This window comes from Pseudorasbora parva, chromosome 18 (assembly GCF_024679245.1).
Source record: "Pseudorasbora parva isolate DD20220531a chromosome 18, ASM2467924v1, whole genome shotgun sequence".
NCBI lineage: Eukaryota > Metazoa > Chordata > Actinopteri > Cypriniformes > Gobionidae > Pseudorasbora > Pseudorasbora parva.
In genome coordinates this window covers 43,655,322-43,675,096 of record NC_090189.1, presented here as the reverse complement: position 1 = coordinate 43,675,096, position 19,775 = coordinate 43,655,322, and the positions used below count along the sequence as shown (strand labels likewise).

The window sequence follows — 19,775 nt, the reverse complement described above, 5'->3', positions numbered from 1 at the left end:
GCGTTTTGTATCAAAATTTGTTGCATGCATATAAACACAAAAATATATATTTTTTACATACATTCTGAGCCACTCCCAGATGTGTTTTTAAATCAGATACATATCCAATATCTGGACATCTGACCAACGTCTAAATATGAATATCTTATTCCCATTGGCAGTCCAAGCCACCACAAGGCCAGAGTAACACATTTGGCCACAAAGATAGCTTTTTATGTCGTATTATGAAGCAGATGTGCCTGTATAAGCTCACATTAAAATTACTGCTATTATCCGGTCTATCCGTTGTCAGATTGAGCTGCAAACATCCATGACAGATTTGAACTTATCCAAACAGGAAAATAATCATGGCCACCCGACATGAATTTTCCGGCAAGAAGCTAAAAACCGAAACATGAAGTCTAAGAAAGAGATACCAATCTTAATGAAAGAGGAGAAAGAGGAAGACTATTCCACAACTCTGGACCAATAATAGAAAAAGCACGGCCACCTCTTGTCTTAAGTCTAGATCTCGGAACCATCAGCAGCCTTTGATTAGAGGACCGTAACGATCTAGCAGGGTTTAGTTTCAGTAGATCACAGAGATATTTTGGAGCTGATCCATTTAGGACTTTAAAAACAAAAAGCAGAATCTTAAATCAATTGTACAGCAAACCGGCAGCCAGTGCAACGCTTGTAATATTGGGGAAATATGATTACCTTTCCGTGTTCCAGTCAACAGCCTAGCTGCCGCATTTTGGACCATCTGGAGACGACTAATATTGGATTGGCTCATCCCAATATAAAGAGAACTGCAATAGTCAAGTCTCGATGAAATAAACAAATGTATCACTCTCTCAAACTCTGCAAATGTTAAAAACTCTCAGCCTTAGCTAATAATCTTAATTGAAAAAAACTAGATTTGATTACAGCATTAATCTGCTTGTCAAATTTAAGGGCAGAATCAGTAATAACACCCAGATTTTTCACAATGTGTTTTACATTAGGGACCAAATCTCCCAGGTCACCATCAGCACTTGCTAAAACATCAGTGGGCCCAAAAACAATAACCTCACTTTTGCTCTCGTTTAGATGCAAAAAATGTAAGGAAACCAAGACTTAATATCAGACAAGCATGCTGATAAAGAGCTTAACGCTTTTTTGTCGTTTTTCTTTAAGGGCATATAAATTTGGGTGTCGTCAGCATAAAAATGAAATGACACCCCGTGTTTAGAAAGAATAGTCCCCAAAGGAAGCATATATAACGAGAACAAAGCAGGGGCCAGACCGGAGCCCTGAGGGACTCCATAATCCAAAGACGATACAGAAGAGGAGAACCCATCAAGACAGACAGAAAATGTTCTAGCATTCAAATAGGACTTAAACCAATTTAAAGCACAACCTTCAATTCCCACACATTGTTCAAGTCGTGAGATCAGAATGTTGTGGTCCACAGTGTCGAAGGCAGCACTTAAGTCTAACAGTAAGAGTATTACCGAATCCCAGTCAACAGACAACAAAATATCATTGAAGACTTTTAGTAAAGCTGACTCAGTGCTGTGATGTTTTCTAAACCCAGATTGAAATTCTTCACAAACATCATTTAACTCCAAATGCTTCTGCAATCGCTCCAAAACAACTTTTTCTAATTTTTTGGAAATAAAGGATAAATTAGAAATAGGTCTATAATTTGAAAGAATTATTGGATCAAGGCTAGGTTTTTTAAGCAAGGGTTTAACAGTTGCATGTTTTAAGTATTTAGGAACAACACCTGTAAGAAGAGACTTATTTATTATAGCTAAAATGCTCGTCCCAACAACATCAAAAACCTGCAGCAAAAAATGGGTGGGAAAAATGTCATGTATACATGCGGTAGGTTTAAGCTGCTTAATAATATCCTTAAGTGAATTAAAAGAAAGTGTCTGAAATTCCTTAAAAGGTAAAACACAGAGAGTGAAAACAGATGGATCGTAGCTTGTTAGTACAATGTTTTGTCTTATAGCAACAAGTTTACCTGTGAAAAACTTTAAAAGCTTTGACAAACAGAAGCTGATGCATTAAAACAGACAGTACTCACAGCGCTCACAACTGAATTTAAAATAGCAAAAAGCATTTTAGGTTTATGGGAGTTTTTAGCTGTAATATCAGAAAAGTACTGGGATTTTGCAGCTTTAACTGATTTTTGATATCGAATAAATGACTTGCGTAATATTTCATAGGATACTTGTAATTAGTCTTTTTTCCACTTTTGTTCAGCTCTACGACAATCCCGTCTAAGTTCAAGTATGGTACTAGTTACCCAGGGTTCAGCTCTAGAAGTTTTCAGTTTTGCTCTTAGTGGAGCCACAGAATTTATTATGTCACTACTGATGGAATTGAAGAACATTAAATGATCATCAACATTAGACAGATTCGAAAGGGTATCAAGACTATAACTTTGACAAGCCTCCTTGAAAAAGAACAGAAAAATCATCACTAGAGGATGGAGTAAAAGTGCGAATCTGCTGCGAAAGCCTTATATGTTTTGAAGCTCCATTTAAAATAGGACAAGTAAATATAACAGGCATATGATCAGAAAAACTTAAATCAAGGTGTGGTTCGGGTCAAGGATGTAAGGAAGAAGGCGGGGTCGGCGTTACTGGGACTCGTCACTTTTATTACTCTTTTACTTTCAAACAAAACACGTGCTCGAGGGCACATCAACTCATTAAACTTCACACACAGGTTTCAACACTCTGCACTGCTATCACTCTCCAGACAGGCTGCGCTCCGAGTCCCAGTCCAAACTCTCTCTCCCTCGTCTCTCTCTGCTGTGGCTTATAAGCCGTCTCTCCACGCCAACTACTGCAATCAGAGACAGGTGTTAGTCATTTGCACTTAACCCACTTACGCCCCGCTCGGCTCCGCCTCCTCTCTCCCTCTGCCGATCCCGCAAAACCACGCCTCCCCTGCCACATACCCCCACCGCCCGACTCAGGCCGGGGAGCCATCCGGCCTGCAGCCTCCCCCCCCCCCCCTCCGGGAGAGGAAGTCAGCCACAGCCATCTGAGCACCCGGCCTGTGGACCACCTTGAATTTAAATGGCTGTAAAGCTAGATACCACCGGGTGATCCGCACGTTGGTATCCTTCATGCGGTGGAGCCACTGCAGAGGGGCGTGGTCCGAACAGAGGGTGAACTCCCGCCCCAGGAGGTAGTAGCGAAGGGTGAGGACGGCCCACCTGATGGCTAAACATTCTTTCTCTATGGTGCTGTACACCGCCTCCCTCTTAGAGAGCTTACGGCTGATGTACAGCACCGGCCGTTCCTCACCCTCCACCTCCTGGGACAGGACGGCGCCCAACCCCCTGTCCGACGCGTCGGTCTGCAGAATAAAAGGGAGAGAAAAATTAGGAGCCTGTAAGAGCGGACCACCACACAGAGCAGCCTTTATCTGGGTAAAAGCCTGCTGGCACCGCTCCGTCCACTGAACCGTATCTGGTACCTCTTTTTTAGTTAGATCAGTCAGCGGGCTAGCGAGGTCCGAATAATTAGGCACAAACCGTCTATAATATCCCGCTAGCCCCAGGAACTGTCTAACCTCCTTTTTGGTCTTGGGTCTCGGAGAAGTCGCAACTGCCGCTGTCTTATCAATTTGGGGACGCACCTGCCCATGACCCAAGTGGAAGCCCAGATACTTTACTTCTACCCGCCCAATCGCACACTTCTTCGGGTTGGCGGTTAGCCCCGCCCTCCTCAGCGACTTCAGTACAGCACGCAGATGCTGCATATGGCGCTGCCAGTCCGTACTGTAGATGATAATGTCATCTAGATAGGCAGCGGCATATGCAGCGTGCGGCCGGAGAATCCTGTCCATCAGTCGCTGGAAGGTTGCTGGGGCCCCGAACAACCCGAACGGAAGCGTGACAAATTGGTGCAATCCGAACGGCGTGGTAAAAGCGGTCTTTTCTTTAGACATTGGAGACAAGGGGATCTGCCAATATCCCTTCGTTAAGTCCAGCGTCGAATAAAAGCGAGCGGTCCCTAGCCGATCAAGCAATTCGTCCACCCTTGGCATTGGATACGCATCGAATTTTGACACCGCGTTGACTTTCCGATAATCTACACAGAATCGCACGGAGCCGTCCGTTTTGGGCACCAAAACTATCGGGCTCGCCCAATCACTGTTAGATTCTTCTATTACCCCCATGTCCAGCATCGCCTCTAATTCGTCCTGCACTACCTTCTTTTTATGTTCCGGTAGTCTATATGGCCGACTGCGAACCACCACGCCCGGCTCCGTCTCAACGTGGTGTTGGATGAGGTCAGTCCGCCCCGGTAGGGGCGAGAACACGTCGGCAAACTCGGCCTGTAGCTGTTTCACGTCAGTGAGCTGCGAGGGTGAGAGGTGATCCCCCCCCGGGGCCAGAGCGAGAGAATGAGGCTTTTGGACCGCCTCCGGCCCGAGATCCTCCTCCCCGCCCACTACCGTCGCTAGCATCACTGACTCCGCCTCTGACCATTTTTTTAAGAGGTTGAGGTGGTAGATTTGACGTGCCCCGTCCCTATCTGACCGGCTCACCTCATAGTTGAGTTCTCCGACTCGCCGCGTGACCACAAAGGGTCCTTGCCACTTTGCGAGCAATTTCGAGCTGGACGTGGGCAGCAATACAAGCACTTTATCTCCCTGTGAAAATTGTCGCAGCTTCGCACCTCTGTTGTAGAGCTGTTTCTGTCTGTCCTGAGCCTGGAGCAAATTCTCCATGGATAGCCGCCCCAACGTGTGGAGTTTTGCTCTTAGGTCCAGGACATACTGAATTCCGTTCTTACTCGCTGAAGGCCCGTCCTCCCAAGCTTCTCTAAGGACGTCCAGCACCCCCCGCGGCTGGCGCCCATAGAGCAGCTCGAAGGGGGAAAACCCCGTGGAGGCTTGGGGGACCTCGCGAACAGCGAACAACAGAGGCTCAAGCCATTTATCCCAATTCTTGGCGTCTTCGTGAACGAACTTACGAATCATGGTTTTTAACGTGCGATTAAAACGTTCCACCAGACCATCTGTCTGTGGGTGATAGACGCTGGTACGGATCGCCTTAATGCCCAATAATTCGTATAGTTCGCGGATCGTCCGTGACATAAACGCCGTGCCTTGATCGGTGAGAATCTCTTTCGGGATTCCCACCCGGGAGATTAATGAAAACAGAGCGCTCGCCACACTTTTCGCCGAAATCGTGCGGAGAGGAACTGCTTCGGGATATCGCGTTGCGTAGTCCACGAGCACCAACGCAAAGCGATGTCCCCGTGCGGACCGTTCCAATGGCCCGATGAGGTCCATACCAATTCTTTCGAAGGGGGCCTGCATTAATGGGAGAGGGCACAACGGTGCTTTTGGGGTGGCCGGTGGGTTCACCAACTGACATTCCCGACAAGACGCACACCACCGGCGTACATTCTCGTGAATGCCCGGCCAAAAGAATCGGGCCATGAGACGGTTTAATGTGGCCGTTTGACCTAAATGCCCCGCCATTGGATTAGAATGAGCCGTCTGGAAAAGCATTTCCCGGCGGCTTTTTGGTATTAACAATTGCGTTGTATCTTGCTTTGACTGGGTGTCTTGGACCACCCGATACAAGCGGTTATTTATTACTGAGAAGTACGGATAGGAGAGCGGTTGTTCAGGGTGGACGCGGTGGCCGTCGATGGAGCGGACCTGAGCAAAGGCATTTTTGAGCGTCTCGTCCCGGGACTGTTCCAAGGGAAAGTCATCGCGCTCTGAGAAGATGGGCGGACCCATTGCGCTCGGTTCCCCTGGAACTGCCCCCGGCGGTCCCGAATCCACCTCGCCCGCCTGCGCAACCGCTATCCTCCCACCTCCGTTCTTCCCCCAAGAGGCATCCACACATAAGTGCCCTAATAATTTATTAAACGCTGGCCAATTCGTCCCCAGAATTATGGGATGCCGGAGGCGCGGGTTAACTGCAACCTCAACACTATGCGGTTGACCCCTAAATTGGATATCCACGGGCACCAACGGATAGTCCACCACTTCCCCGTGCACACACCTCACCTTAACCATGCGGCTGTTATCCAATGCCCTAGGTGAAATCAGGCTTTGATGGATGGAGGTTTGGTTACACCCCGAATCCACCAAAGCCTGATAGGTACCCCCCTTGATACTCACGGGTATCTGGTACAGGCCAGCTTGATCGGGGGCGGCTTGTGGCGCGTCGGGGACCCGGACCAGCGTCCCCACATCCATCATCGGACACCGATCAATAAAGTGTCCCGGGTCCCCACAGCGCCAACAAGCCGGCCCAGGCCTCCCCGCCGCCCTAGTGGCTGGAAGTGGGTCCAGCCCTTGGCGTGGAGAGAGGGACGGAGATAAGGACCCCGGGAAGGGATCGAGGCTCCCTCCTCCCCGGGCCGCCGGCCGGGGAGTCGCCGCTGTCTCGGCCGCGGGCCCCGTTCTCCACCTCGGCGCCGGCCGGGGCGGCACTCCAGCTCTGGACCTGGGAGCGGGGACAGGTTTAGAGAGAGACGGGGCGGGGTTAGGAGGAGAGAGAGAGAGAGAAGAGAGAGAGAGAGAAGCCGCTGGCAAGGGCTCGCCGACCCCGTGGCACGCCACCATCTGGTCTTCCGCCAACTGGATGGCCTGGTCCAGCGACGCCGGGCGGTGGCACTGGACCCACTGCGCGGTCTTCTTCGGAAGCCGCGCGACGAACTGCTCCAGCACCACGCGATCGATGATCCCCTCGGCGTCGCATTCTCCGGCCATCAGCCACTTGCGGCACGAGTCCCGGAGCTGGTGCGCGAAGATGAAGGGCCGGCCGGACTCTTCGAGCGCCAGTGTCCGGAACCGCTGGCGGTGCTGTTCCGGTGTCCGGCCGACCCGCTGCAGGATGGCGCGCTTGAGGTCGTCGTAGACCAGGAGGTTCTTGACTGGCAGTTGGTGGGCGGCTACCTGCGCCTCTCCCGATAGCAGGGGCAGGAGCCGCATTGGCCAGTCCTCCTTGGGCCAGTCCCGAGCGGCGGCGGACCTCTCGAAGAGGTCGATGAACGCCTCCGGGTCGTCCATCGGTCCCATCTTCGAGAGCGCGATGGTGGCGGCTGAGTCGCTGGTGGGTTTGGGACTGGCCTGAACCTCCCGGTCCATCCAGCTCCGGAACAGCTCGCGGTCCTCATGCTGGGCCTGGAGGAGCGCCTCAAATCTTTTTTGCTGCTCCTCCCTGACGGCCCGCAGATCTTGATGAGTCTCCTGGTGGAGGCCCGCGAGCGATTGCACTAGGTCCGCAAGTGGGTGGCGGGATGGAGTTTCCATGGCGGCGTGCACACTTCTTCCTCCCGGGTTTCGGCACCAGTGTGGTTCGGGTCAAGGATGTAAGGAAGAAGGCGGGGTCGGCGTTACTGGGACTCGTCACTTTTATTACTCTTTTACTTTCAAACAAAACACGTGCTCGAGGGCACATCAACTCATTAAACTTCACACACAGGTTTCAACACTCTGCACTGCTATCACTCTCCAGACAGGCTGCGCTCCGAGTCCCAGTCCAAACTCTCTCTCCCTCGTCTCTCTCTGCTGTGGCTTATAAGCCGTCTCTCCACGCCAACTACTGCAATCAGAGACAGGTGTTAGTCATTTGCACTTAACCCACTTACGCCCCGCTCGGCTCCGCCTCCTCTCTCCCTCTGCCGATCCCGCAAAACCACGCCTCCCCTGCCACACAAGGGTTTCAAGATCACGAATAGAGATACCATGCACCAACACAAGGTCTAATGTGTGGCCCTGTTTGTGAGTTGGACGGTTTATCATTTGAATAAAATCAAAAGAGTCCATCAAATTAGTACAATCCTTGGCCAAGGAATTTAATTCACAACAAACGTGAATATTAAAATCCCCCACAATCAAAAGATGATCATACTGAAGGACAATATCTCCTAAAAAGTTTGCAAACTCAAAAATCCTTATTTGGTTTTGGTGGGCGGTAAATCGCAGCGATGGTTAGCTGATCTGTATTCAGTTCAAATAAGAGAACTTCAAAACTTCAAAACAATTCAGTCTTTTTAACTAAACTTTAAACTGGGTAATGAACTGAAGAAACCTGTAGCTGCTTCATGATCAAACGAGGAACTATACAATTTTTATAAAAATCAGCACAGATTTGTGCAATTTCTTTTGGACTGTCAGATATACGTCCATTCGTCTTTAATTTATGAATTGTGTTATGACTGGAATTATTTCTCTCAAGTTTAAAAAAAGAAGATGAATTTTGTTCACCATGCTCTAACCAACACTGCCTCGATCTGATGAAGCTCCTTCAGCTTTGGTTCTGCACAACACGTCTAGCTTATTCTGCAAATTAGAGAGTTACACATTTTCCTGGTCAGACAATGTTACTACGGGGTTTTGAGAAAGAAATGCTATTTTAGAAATTATCTCATTTTCCTCAGACCTCTTCTTTTTAGCTAAATCACTACCATATCTTCTTAGGAATTTGCCGACCTCAAATTTGAACAGTTCCCAATAGAGACAAAAGTTTTCTCTTTTGTAGCTTTACCTAAATATTCTAAAATTAAAGCTTGTAAATTAAGTCTAACAGACTCATGTTTCAAATGCGAGTTGTTCACTTTCCAGAAAGATGCTCTATAATTATAATCCTGAGTAAGAGACAAATTAATATATATAGCTTTATGATCAGTAGGAGGGGTCACTACGATATTAACAGATGCATTGTCAATAAATTGTTTGGAAATTAAACAAAAATCAATACAAGATTGATATGAGCCTGCTTTGTTTTGCCATGTATATGATATTTTAGAAGGAAATATTCCCTCCATATATCCACCAGTTCAAAGCGGTCCATAAATTCGTTTAAGTAATTTCTTGAAGTGGGAAGACGAGGAGGCCATCTATCAAGAGTGTTGTCAAGAACAGTATTAAAATGGCCTCCCATAATTATTAAAGAATCAGGATATTTACCAAGCCAAACCAGTAACCGCTCTTCAACACAGTCTAGTAAGCTTTCCTTATCAGATTTGGAATTATATCCATAAAAGTTAAGCAAAATAATCTTGGAACATTGTGAGTTAAACTCGATCACTAAGAGAAGGTAATGTCCCATAGGATCAGAATCGCTGTGCAAGATGCCACCAGAAAAATGATTTAGTAAGGTACAAACACCCGCTGAATGCTCTGAAGCATGTGAAGCCCAAATAGCATTGCCCCATTGTGAACGCCAAAAGTTTACATCCTGAACGGTGGAATGTGATTCCTGGAAGAAAACAAAATCAGTTTTAAGGTTTTTAGTGAACACAAATAACGCCTTACGTTTAATATTGCAACTCAACCCCCTAGCATTTAAAGAAACAAAAGATAAGGACATGTCAACAACCAACCTTGAACAAAAGCTGTTTCAGTCAGCTGAACAATAGCGTATACTTTGCCAATATATATATAAAAAAACGGTACTGTGAACAAGTGTATTATTTACACAATACAGACAGACTTAAGAGTCGATGTTTACACCGAGTAGATTCAACCCAAACAGATACGGCTTCATACCACTGCAGCGATCACATAAGTCAAGCATCGCTGCGGCCCGCGGATGGGGGATACACCTCCCTCCCTTCAATAAAAGCTCGGCCACCCACAAAGTACGCTTTCTTACCCGCCTGGCGTGCGGTATCAATTACGGGCCATAACAACTGTCTCTTTTCGCGATCAATCTTACACCGGTCTTCGGTGAATCGAAGCTTATTTTCTTGCAGAAAGGACGATTTTTTGGCCGCTTTCCAAATAGCGTCAGGAAGTGCGCGAGAGATGAACCTCATGAGGATCCCTCTGGAATCCGTCTGCTCCTTCCTTTTGGGACCCAGGCGATGTACTGCTTCTATGCCATCCACAAACTTAGATTTCTCCTCAGGTAACAGAGCTTGACAGATCTTTGTGACTTCCCTCCGGACGTCCTCTGCCTCGGTCTCTCCAACTCCATATAATTTGAGGTTCCATCTCCTAGAATATGCTTCCAATTCATACACACGCTTATCAATCTGATCGACCGAAGTAGTACACTTATCTACCTTTTGTTCTATGCAGGACTTACGAAATAAAAACAGAATCAGATCCGGAGCCTGAAATAAATTGAACAGGAGAAACAGTAGCAGGATGTCCGTCTCTGTGGTGTGTGCTGTATTTAATGGCCTGTAAACATTTGTGTGTGTTTACAAAAATGGCAGCAGTGATTCCCCCAAGGGGAAGTACTTAGGGAAGTTTGCAAGTGCATGTCAAAGGGGAGTGGAACACAGCATGAGCTGGAGAACAGACACTACAATTAAATACTGAACGTGTCTGTTCAATATAATGATCAAATCACCATGTGAGTCTCACAGCACTAACTGCAGGAGTCAGATTACATTTATCATAAAGGAGCTGATGAGCTCTCGTGATGAGAGCTGAGGTTATATTCAAAACAAGTTCTCAGTCTGGTGCAGTTTCAGTTCATGCCTTTAGAAGCTTAACTATCATAGAAATTAGAGAAGTTAAAACATTTACATTGCTCAGCATTGGTCGGTTTAAATGAACGCCTGCAGCTGCAAGCTGAGCTGATGCTGCGCTCACCAAAATTGTCAAGAATCGTGTCTACCACATGTAGTTTGACGCGTGAACATTTTGAATCCAGTTGCATGTCCGCAGCAAATTGGACATGCTTAAAAATTGAGCATTTGAAGTGAAAGATGCACGTTAAAGGTGGTCCAGGTGAAACGGGTCCTAAAACACTACTCTGACTCTTCATTTAAAAATATGTATTAAGGATTAACAGACACATGTGGTTTAGCCAACATACCACCTGGATTGCATGTAATCTTAATTGCATGTAAATTTAAATGAAATTATGAAACTTTGGGGGGGGGGGGCATTTGAATATGCTCCAGGGGTTCTACTGGTACAGAGCCATATGCTAATTGCTGAAGTAACCCTTCTGGAACCCTATGGTTTTATGCTATCAGACTTGCAAAGGTACAGAAGGACTGTCAGGGTCAGTGCCTCATTCTGCAAGTCCAAAGCAGTTAAACCAGACACAAAGGAAAACCAGTCAGATTCAAGCAAGAATTGATGTCAGCTTTATTGAGGAACTTTCTTTTGCCCTTGAACCACCACAGGACCAAGTGTGGCCTTGCCTTCCCACTGAACACCTAGAGAGAAGAAACAAGTTAGAGCACTTATCATAAGCAACCTTAGAAAAAGCAAGAGATACTAACCTCCATAGGGAGAAGCAGCAATTCCACCATCAGGACCACATGTTGAGTCACAGCAACCACAAACTTGGTCATTTCCATCAGCAGCAAACCACCTGAACCAAGACAAAGACACCACCTTCAACATGAGCAAAGTCAGCTTTAAAATAAGAAAGTGCAACGTACCCATTGGCGAATGAACAGGATTTGTGCTGAGCGTCACTGGGTGCAGAAGCAATAGTTGCCTTCACAACACATGTTATGTAGATCTGCAAGGGATGACAGACACGTCAGAAAACCAAAGAAGATGGGAAGAGAAGTCGAATTAACTCATGATATGCATAGTACATACAGAAGGACTGGAGCTCTCCTGGAACACGAACGCCTCCAGCTGGATCTGGACCTTGTCAACCTGGGACCGAGGCATGAAGCAGGAGCTGGAAGCTGTAGCCTTGGCATCCACAAAGCACCTGAAGACAAAGAGCAACTCAACTATAGAGAAAGTGAGCAACTAGACCCTAGCCATGACTGGTTAAAAAGCAACCAAAACGGTCCTATAGCATCAAGGGCCATGACCTTACCCATGATTCTCAATGAAGGAATATCTCGGAAGGGAGTTCACATCAGGCCCTTGAGTGGCCACACAGCTGTCCACAAACACACGCAGAGGCACATGATTGTACTGCTTCACAGATGCCTCAATGTTAATAATGCCACCCAGGAAATAAAGGGATGAAGGTCTCTGACTGGACCAATCATCTACAGAGAAAGAGGGAACATTTTAGAAAAAAACAAGAATAAGGATTTATTTTTATCAAAAACCTGTACCAACCCATCATAAGCTTCAGGGAGAACACCAAGGCTTCTTCACCAATCTCCGTTGAGGCATAAGGGACCCATGTTGGCCTCAAGGCATCACTGCTTACATTCTGAAGCCTGTGGTTCATTAAAGGACCCATTAAATGGGCTCCCCGTTGCGCGAGGGGAAGTGAAAGTCACAGACCACTTACCTTTGATAGTGGCATTGAACACCAACAACTGCACCCTCGACCCGGGTAATCGGAGTACCTGCAAGAGCCTCAGGGGTGTAGGTAAGAGAGAAGGTGTAGACAAGCTCATCCTCATTCATCTGGAAGAGATTGAAGTAGTTAAAACAACTGTTCCTCACTAAGATGATTGGGTGAACCACCCCTTTAAGAAAGGTTTATACGAGCTGCCCTGGCATTGCAAATACAACAGCCATGTGAACTGACACTCCTTGAGGACTTTGGATATCCTCAACTAGAATAAACAGATTCAGGAGTACTTACCATCTGCACGCTGTTGCAGTCCTGTAACTCATACTCAAAGATGAGCACCTTAGACTGAGAGTCCTGACCAACAACAGGACAGCCGCCTAAAGACAAGCCAGTTGGCTGGATCAAATGACCATTGCTAAACAAGTCCTGCTGGACCTCTACAAGAACCCGGTTCTCTCCGCATTGAACCGCTACGCTGCTGGGAGTCACGGGTTGCCTCAACTGGAAGTTCACCGCCAACTCGCTCTGCACCTCGGGAACAATGGGATACTTCCAATCCAAAGGCTTCACTGGACCCTGCAACAGCTGCTTCTCCTGAAGGCCAAAAGGCTCCTGTGCAAGGCCTCTGGAGGAAGAACCCAAAGGACTCTGAAACTGAGAAGACACTTGCAAAGTGTTCCGGAGCCCTGGAGGAGAAAGGGCAGGACTTCTGGAAGCTGGATCTGATTTTGGCCCCATGCTTCTTGGACTTTGACTGTATCTCAAACTTCCCCATGCATTAGGCAGATCAAATGCAACAATCACAACCACCACTAAGACACCTTTCAGAAACTCCATCATAGCAAACTTTGACACAAATGCTACAACACACACCAGTGCTTGGCTTGGCCATTTTGTACAGCATTGAGTGAAGGTGGCTCCTCCCCTTTTAGTTTAATTGATTACCTTTGATTCTCCTCTGGACCTGTAGAGTTTATCTATCTCTGGCACCCACAGCTCTGCGTTTTGTATGTCTGCGTTTACACTGGCACAAAAAAATCAGATTTTTTTACTCACATCTAACCCAGATCAAAATTTGTTGCATGCATATAAATGCAAAAATATTTTTTTTTTGCATCCATTCTGAGCCACTCCCAGATGTGTTTTTAAATCAGATACATATCCGATATCTGGACATCTGACCAACGTCTAAATATGAATATCTTATTCCCATTGGCAGTCCAAGCCACCACAAGGCCAGAGTAACACATTTGGCCACAAAGATAGCTTTTTATGTCGTATTATGAAGCAGATGTGCCTGTATAAGCTCACATTAAAATTACTGCTATTTCCAGCCGACGAGACGTTATCGATACTCTAGCACCAAGTATCAATATATTTTTTGTATAGGCTACATAGGCCTACCCACAGCTGCGTTCAGTCGCTTCCGTGTTTATCTAAGCGCAGGGCTCCAGACTGTAGCCGAATATACACTAGTGTCTGTGAATATTAAACTGCAAAATACTATTTAATAATTACTGAACTCTTGCATGTTCTGCGTCTTTGAACGACGGGCACTGATCTGTTATTATCTATTGCGCTGATGCACACGAGTGCACACACACACACACACACACACACACACACACACACACACACACACACACACACACACACACACACACACACACACATACACACACACACACACACACACACACACACACACACACACACACACACACACAAGCGCAAGGACAAGCACGTGACACTTGCTCGCAGTCTTATTAGCCTTAAAAGCTTAATCTGCCGTCTCACTATATGAGGACACGAATGCATAAACTGTCACTGTCAGGAAGTCTTTTATTCCTGACATTTTATTTTGAAACTGTAATGATGTCATATCCTTTCCGAGCGCATCACATCATCATTGCCGACTCCGCATTCTGTGGGATGGTGGCTCGCGTGTGCGTAACCTAATCGAACCCCCCACCTATATACCTATTTGTACACCAATGATTGTACCCAAACTACAATATTAAAGTTTGCTGGAATAACTTCTCCGTGCCCTTCTCTCTGACTGGAGCCCTGAGCCCTGTCAAAGGGCCCTGCCAGACCAGTATTATCCCCTTCAGAGTGTCCCACTCTATCATATGATCCTTCGAGCCGGATCTGACAGCTTTCTGGAGACAATATGGAGCCAGGACAACCATCTGCAGATCCAGCAGTGGGTTCTCGACCCCAGCGGAAGATACAGTTACCAGCATCCCTTGCAAACTTTGAAGTTGGGTACACACTGAGAGTCACAGTACTCCCTTCCACCGAAGCTGAGGAACTCGGAGCGGCAGCCCCAGCTCAAGACATCCCAATCCCTGATCCATTTTCACTGCCATCTGTGAGAGCAGAGTCATGTCGATCCTGGATATCTTCTCATTGTAGCAGACCGAGATCTCGAGCCAGTGCTGCCTCATCAACCTAGAGGTCCATTGCAGGCGGGCTATCCGAGCTACAAAGTGCCATGTTGGAGGAACAGGTCAAGCGGATGGAATTAGCAGAAGTGCAGTGGCAGATCATGGAGCAGACGCTAGTGGACGAGCAGTGTACTCTTCTAGACAAAGAAGCCAGAGAGGCCCTCTATGAGAAGGAGGATCTTCTCAGAGAACATGAACGTCAGAGACGACGACTGGAGGAGAAAGCAGAGATGGCATACAAGAGTAGAGAGGCTATCACCAGGCATCAGATGTTGCGATGGTGACAGAAAGAGAAAGAGATGGCACACAAGAGGCAGCATTTTATTTTGAAACTGTAATGATGTCATATCCTTTCCGAGCGCATCACATCATAATTGCCGACTCCGCATTCTGTGGGATGGTGGCTCGCGTGTGCGTAACCTAATCGAAAACCACACACACACACACCGCACCTATATACCTATTTGTACACCAATGATTGTACCCAAACTACAATATTAAAGTTTGCTGAAATAACTTCTCCGTGCCCTTCTCTCTGACCGGAGCCCTATCAAAGGAAACTGCCAGACCAGTATTATCCCCTTCAGAGTGTCCCACTCTATCATAGTCACTTAATTAGATTTTACCGTTTCATTGGAGAAAACTATCATGTCATGAATACAGACACTTGAAAATCTTCACGGCAACCTGTCAAAATTAAAGTGCGGTTTAACGTGAAGAAATTAGAAATATATTAGGCTACTGTTGTACAGTAGATTTAGCCATGTCTCTATGTAATAATAATATGTACTACTAATAATAATCATGCCTAGATTGTTGCTTTTACTTGTAAATAACTTATGATCATCATAAAGAATAAACTCATTGAATGCAATTATAAATAACTTTTTTTAAAGTATGGTATTGGTACCGACTACTGGAATTTTGTGACATCCCTAATTACTACTAGTATTAAATTACTACCACTAGTAATATAAATTGGAGATGTTGCTGATATGATCATTCATAGTAGTAGTAATAGTAGAGATTTTTCCTTTTTTTACTATAAATCATTTAGTCACAAATCTGTTCTCTCTAGAAATAAGCATTTTTCAAGCATATGGCTGTTTGGTAGCTGTATAATACTTATTGTACATTTTTGCTATTTAAAATAAATAGATGAACTGTTAATAAATGAAAAACTAATCATCTTTGGCACATTTTATTTACAGAATGATAGAGATATATCATGATTTTCTTGAAATATATCGTGTCAAAGAGTCGCTGGTGTTGTGATATAGGTATCGTTGGTAAAATATCATGATAGTATCATATGAGTTAAGGCCCTTTCACACTGGACGCGATTTTGACGTGCGAATAATTCACGCGATGTTTTTTTTTTCGATCAGCTGTGTGTGTAATGAGCGCTTCCACACCGAACGCGAATGTGCTGAGGCGAAAAAATGACATTTATTTTTTCCGTTTCGATGTTGATTTTTTTTTTACTCTAGCGGCGACAAAAACGGCTTCAACCAATCACATAAAAGGAAACAAAGGTGACGAAATGTCCAGTTGATGTCACAAGCTATTCAATCAACTTTAACCTTTGCTAGGCATGGCATTTCTCATGAGATTACATCTGTAAGCTGTATAGCTGCAGCTGTGTTTGCCCACTGCATGATACAGACAGCAATAACAGCTATAAGTTAGTATAATAAGTTATTACCTTTTATAAATAGTTGATTTTTTTCTTAACATTGTGTCCGCGATTATGGAAAGTGAGCGTGTAGCCATCAGTAGGCTACGTCTGTGGCACTGAAATGTTTACATGTGACTCGACTGGACACATCTGCTCAGATCGATTGATTCCTGAAGTGCGCGGTTTGTCTCGTCAGATGCGCTGCCGTCTCTGGAGAAGATCCTCAAATTGTCCCACAGACTTTCGAAAGTAAGTGCTGAACCGGCCACAATAAAGTTTTAGCTCCTGTTCAAGATTAGCATCCTCCCCTTCAGACTCTGTTCTTTAAGACTGGCTGCACCCAAAACCTTCTTCTCGGTCCTTTAAATAATATGAAAAGCTCGTCTTCACAGAATGATGAAGTGCCCGTGTTTTCTCAGCTGTCGCTGCGAATGTTTTGGAACGTTGGAGCTCTGAAACGTTGCAAATTCGTGTCGCGGCTGATGTTAATGGTTTTGGCGCGAAACAGTCGCATGCGAAATAGTCGCTTATTCGTTACGCGTCCGGTGTGAAAGGACCTTTATCCTGTGAGTCCCACCCCTAATAGTTATGTAATACTTGATGTACTGCATATTTGTAAAACTGCTGTGAGGGTGTTTCAAATACAAAATCTATGGGATTGATGTTAAAAAAAAAAAAAAAAAAAAAAAAAAAAAAAGCTCTTTTCACTGCAGTTAAAGCTCACTATTTTGAGAGCACAGAAATATGATAGGGAGAACAAAGAAATATAACAAGTCAGATACAAGCAAGAATTGATGTCAGCTTTATTGAGGAACTTGCTTTTGCCCTTGAACCACCACAGGACCAAGTGTAGCCTTGCCTTCCCACTGAACACCTAGAGAGAGGAGAGCCAGGTTAGAGCAGTTAAAACGTCAAACGCAACCTTAAGAGCAAAAGTTACTAACCTCCATAGGGAGAAGCAGCAATTCCACCATCAGGACCACATGTTGAGTCACAGCAACCACAAACTTGGTCATTTCCATCAGCAGCAAACCACCTGAACCAAGACAAAGACACCACCTTCAACATGAGCAAAGTCAGCTTTAAAATAAGATAAAGTGCAACGTACCCATTGGCGAATGAACAGGATTTGTGCTGAGCGTCACTGGGTGCAGAAGCAATAGTTGCCTTCACAACACATGTTATGTAGATCTGCAAGGGATGACAGACACTTCAGAAAACCAAAGAAGATGGGAAGAGAAGTCGAATTAACTCATGATATGCGTAGTACATACAGAAGGACTGGAGCTCTCCTGGAATACGAACGCCTCCAGCTGGATCTGGACCTTGTCAACCTGGGACCGAGGCATGAAGCGGGAGCTGGAAGCTGTAGCCTTGGCATCCACAAAGCACCTGAAGACAAAGAGCAACTCAACTATAGAGAAAGTGAGCAACTAGACCCTAGCCATGACTGGTTAAAAAGCAACCAAAACGGTCCTATAGCATCAAGGGCCATGACCTTACCCATGATTCTCAATGAAGGAATATCTCGGAAGGGAGTTCACATCAGGCCCTTGAGTGGCCACACAGCTATCCACAAACACACGCAGAGGCACATGATTGTACTGCTTCACAGATGCCTCAATGTTAATAATGCCACCCAGGAAATAGATGGATGAAGGTCTCTGACTGGACCAATCATCTACAGAGAAAGAGGGAACATTTTAGAAAAAGAACAAGGATTTATTTTTATCAAAAACCTGTACCAACCGATCATAAGCTTCAGGGAGAACACCAAGGCTTCTTCACCAACCTCCGTTGAGGCATAAGGGACCCATGTTGGCCTCAAGGCATCACTGCTTACATTCTGAAGCCTGTGGTTCATTAAAGGACCCATTAAATGGGCTCCCCGTTGCACGAGAGGAAGTGAAAGTCACAGACCACTTACCTTTGATAGTGGCATTGAACACCAACAACTGCACCCTCGACCCGGGTAATCGGAGTACCTGCAAGAGCCTCAGGGGTGTAGGTAAGAGAGAAGGTGTAGACAAGCTCATCCTCATTCATCTGGAAGAGATTGAAGTAGTTAAAACAACTGTTCCTCACTAAGATGATTGGGTGAACCACCCCTTTAAGAAAGGTTTATACCAGCTGCCCTGGCATTGCAAATACAACAGCCATGTGAACTGACACTCCTTGAGGACTTTGGATATCCTCAACTAGAATAAACAGATTCAGGAGTACTTACCATCTGCACGCTGTTGCAGTCCTGTAACTCATACTCAAAGATGAGCACCTTAGACTGAGAGTCCTGACCAACAACAGGACAGCCGCCTAAAGACAGGCCAGTTGGCTGGATCAAATGACCATTGCTAAACAAGTCCTGCTGGACCTCTACAAGAACCCGGTTCTCTCCGCATTGAACCGCTATGCTGCTGGGAGTCATGGGTTGCCTCAACTGGAAGTTCACCGCCAACTCGCTCTGCACCTCGGGAACAATGGGATACTTCCAATCCAAAGGCTTCACTGGACCCTGCAACAGCTGCTTCTCCTGAAGGCCAAAAGGCTCCTGTGCAAGGCCTCTGGAGGAAGAACCCAAAGGACTCTGAAACTGAGAAGACACTTGCAAAGTGTTCCGGAGCCCTGGAGGAGAAAGGGCAGGACTTCTGGAAGCTGGATCTGATTTTGGCCCCATGCTTCTTGGACTTTGACTGTATCTCAAACTTCCCCATGCATTAGGCAGATCAAATGCAACAATCACAACCACCACTAAGACACCTTTCAGAAACTCCATCATAGCAAACTTTGACACAAATGCCACAACACACACCAGTGCTTGGCTTGGCCATTTTGTACAGCATTGAGTGAAGGTGGCTCCTCCCCTTTTAGTTTAATTGATTACCTTTGATTCTCCTCTGGACCTGTAGAGTTTATCCATCTCTGGCACCCACAGCTCTGCGTTTACACTGGCACAAAAAAATCTGGGCCCGTATTTATCAAACATCTTAGAATTACTCACAAGAACACTGCTAAGAATTGACTTAAGAGTAAAAAAATCTTGGCTCAAAGGTGCGCTTAAAAGTTAGTTATCAAGCGTCCCAATCATACTTTAAGTAAAGTGTAGGACTAGATCTTAAGTGTCAGTCTTAGAGTGGATCACTTAATAGATGTCCTTATTTAAGAATATAAAGATAAATTCACATTGAATGGTGAAATTCCTAAGAGGAGTTTACATTCAATACACATTTGACAATAAAGAGTTTTCAAGAGAATACATTATAATTTACACATTTTAAATGAAAGATAAACATGTTTTTATCCATGTAATTAATTTTTTTAAACTGGTGTGCTGTTAAAATGCCTATATATAGCCTAGATTTTTTTTTTTATATAATCAGCCACCATGGATTCCAAAAGAAAACCGACATGGCAGGAGAGAGAAACGATCGCTACTGCTTGCTGA

At 45.6% G+C, this 19,775-nt stretch overlaps 3 protein-coding genes across 5 annotated transcripts; all 3 read right to left on the bottom strand.

Moving 5' to 3' along the window:
• Nucleotides 1-2,579: 2,579 nt before the first annotated feature.
• LOC137046768 (putative SCAN domain-containing protein SCAND2P) lies at nt 2,580-7,662 on the bottom strand. Of its 3 annotated transcripts, none has more exons than XM_067424167.1 (2): nt 6,344-7,662; nt 2,580-2,823 (listed from the first exon to the last, which is right to left on the bottom strand). In XM_067424167.1, exons 1-2 carry the CDS (start codon nt 7,270-7,272, stop codon nt 2,694-2,696), a joined length of 1,059 nt encoding a protein of 352 aa, XP_067280268.1. In that variant the 5' UTR covers nt 7,273-7,662; the 3' UTR covers nt 2,580-2,693. The 3 variants fall into 3 exon arrangements, with proteins under 3 accessions (XP_067280268.1, XP_067280266.1, XP_067280267.1); XM_067424165.1 differs by having other exon boundaries at nt 2,590-2,820; nt 6,136-7,662; XM_067424166.1 differs by having other exon boundaries at nt 2,692-2,823; nt 6,136-7,662.
• A 3,218-nt stretch (nt 7,663-10,880) lies between these two features.
• On the bottom strand, nt 10,881-13,042 carry LOC137046766 (zona pellucida sperm-binding protein 3-like). Its single transcript, XM_067424163.1, has 8 exons — nt 12,497-13,042; nt 12,197-12,315; nt 12,019-12,122; nt 11,768-11,945; nt 11,539-11,656; nt 11,373-11,455; nt 11,211-11,302; nt 10,881-11,144 (listed from the first exon to the last, which is right to left on the bottom strand). Exons 1-8 carry the CDS (start codon nt 13,040-13,042, stop codon nt 11,074-11,076), a joined length of 1,311 nt encoding a protein of 436 aa, XP_067280264.1. The 3' UTR covers nt 10,881-11,073.
• A 4,094-nt stretch (nt 13,043-17,136) lies between these two features.
• Nucleotides 17,137-19,106, bottom strand: LOC137046074 (zona pellucida sperm-binding protein 3-like). Its single transcript, XM_067423128.1, has 8 exons — nt 18,561-19,106; nt 18,261-18,379; nt 18,083-18,186; nt 17,837-18,014; nt 17,608-17,725; nt 17,442-17,524; nt 17,278-17,369; nt 17,137-17,207 (listed from the first exon to the last, which is right to left on the bottom strand). Exons 1-8 carry the CDS (start codon nt 19,104-19,106, stop codon nt 17,137-17,139), a joined length of 1,311 nt encoding a protein of 436 aa, XP_067279229.1.
• Between the last annotated feature and the right edge of the window lie 669 nt (nt 19,107-19,775).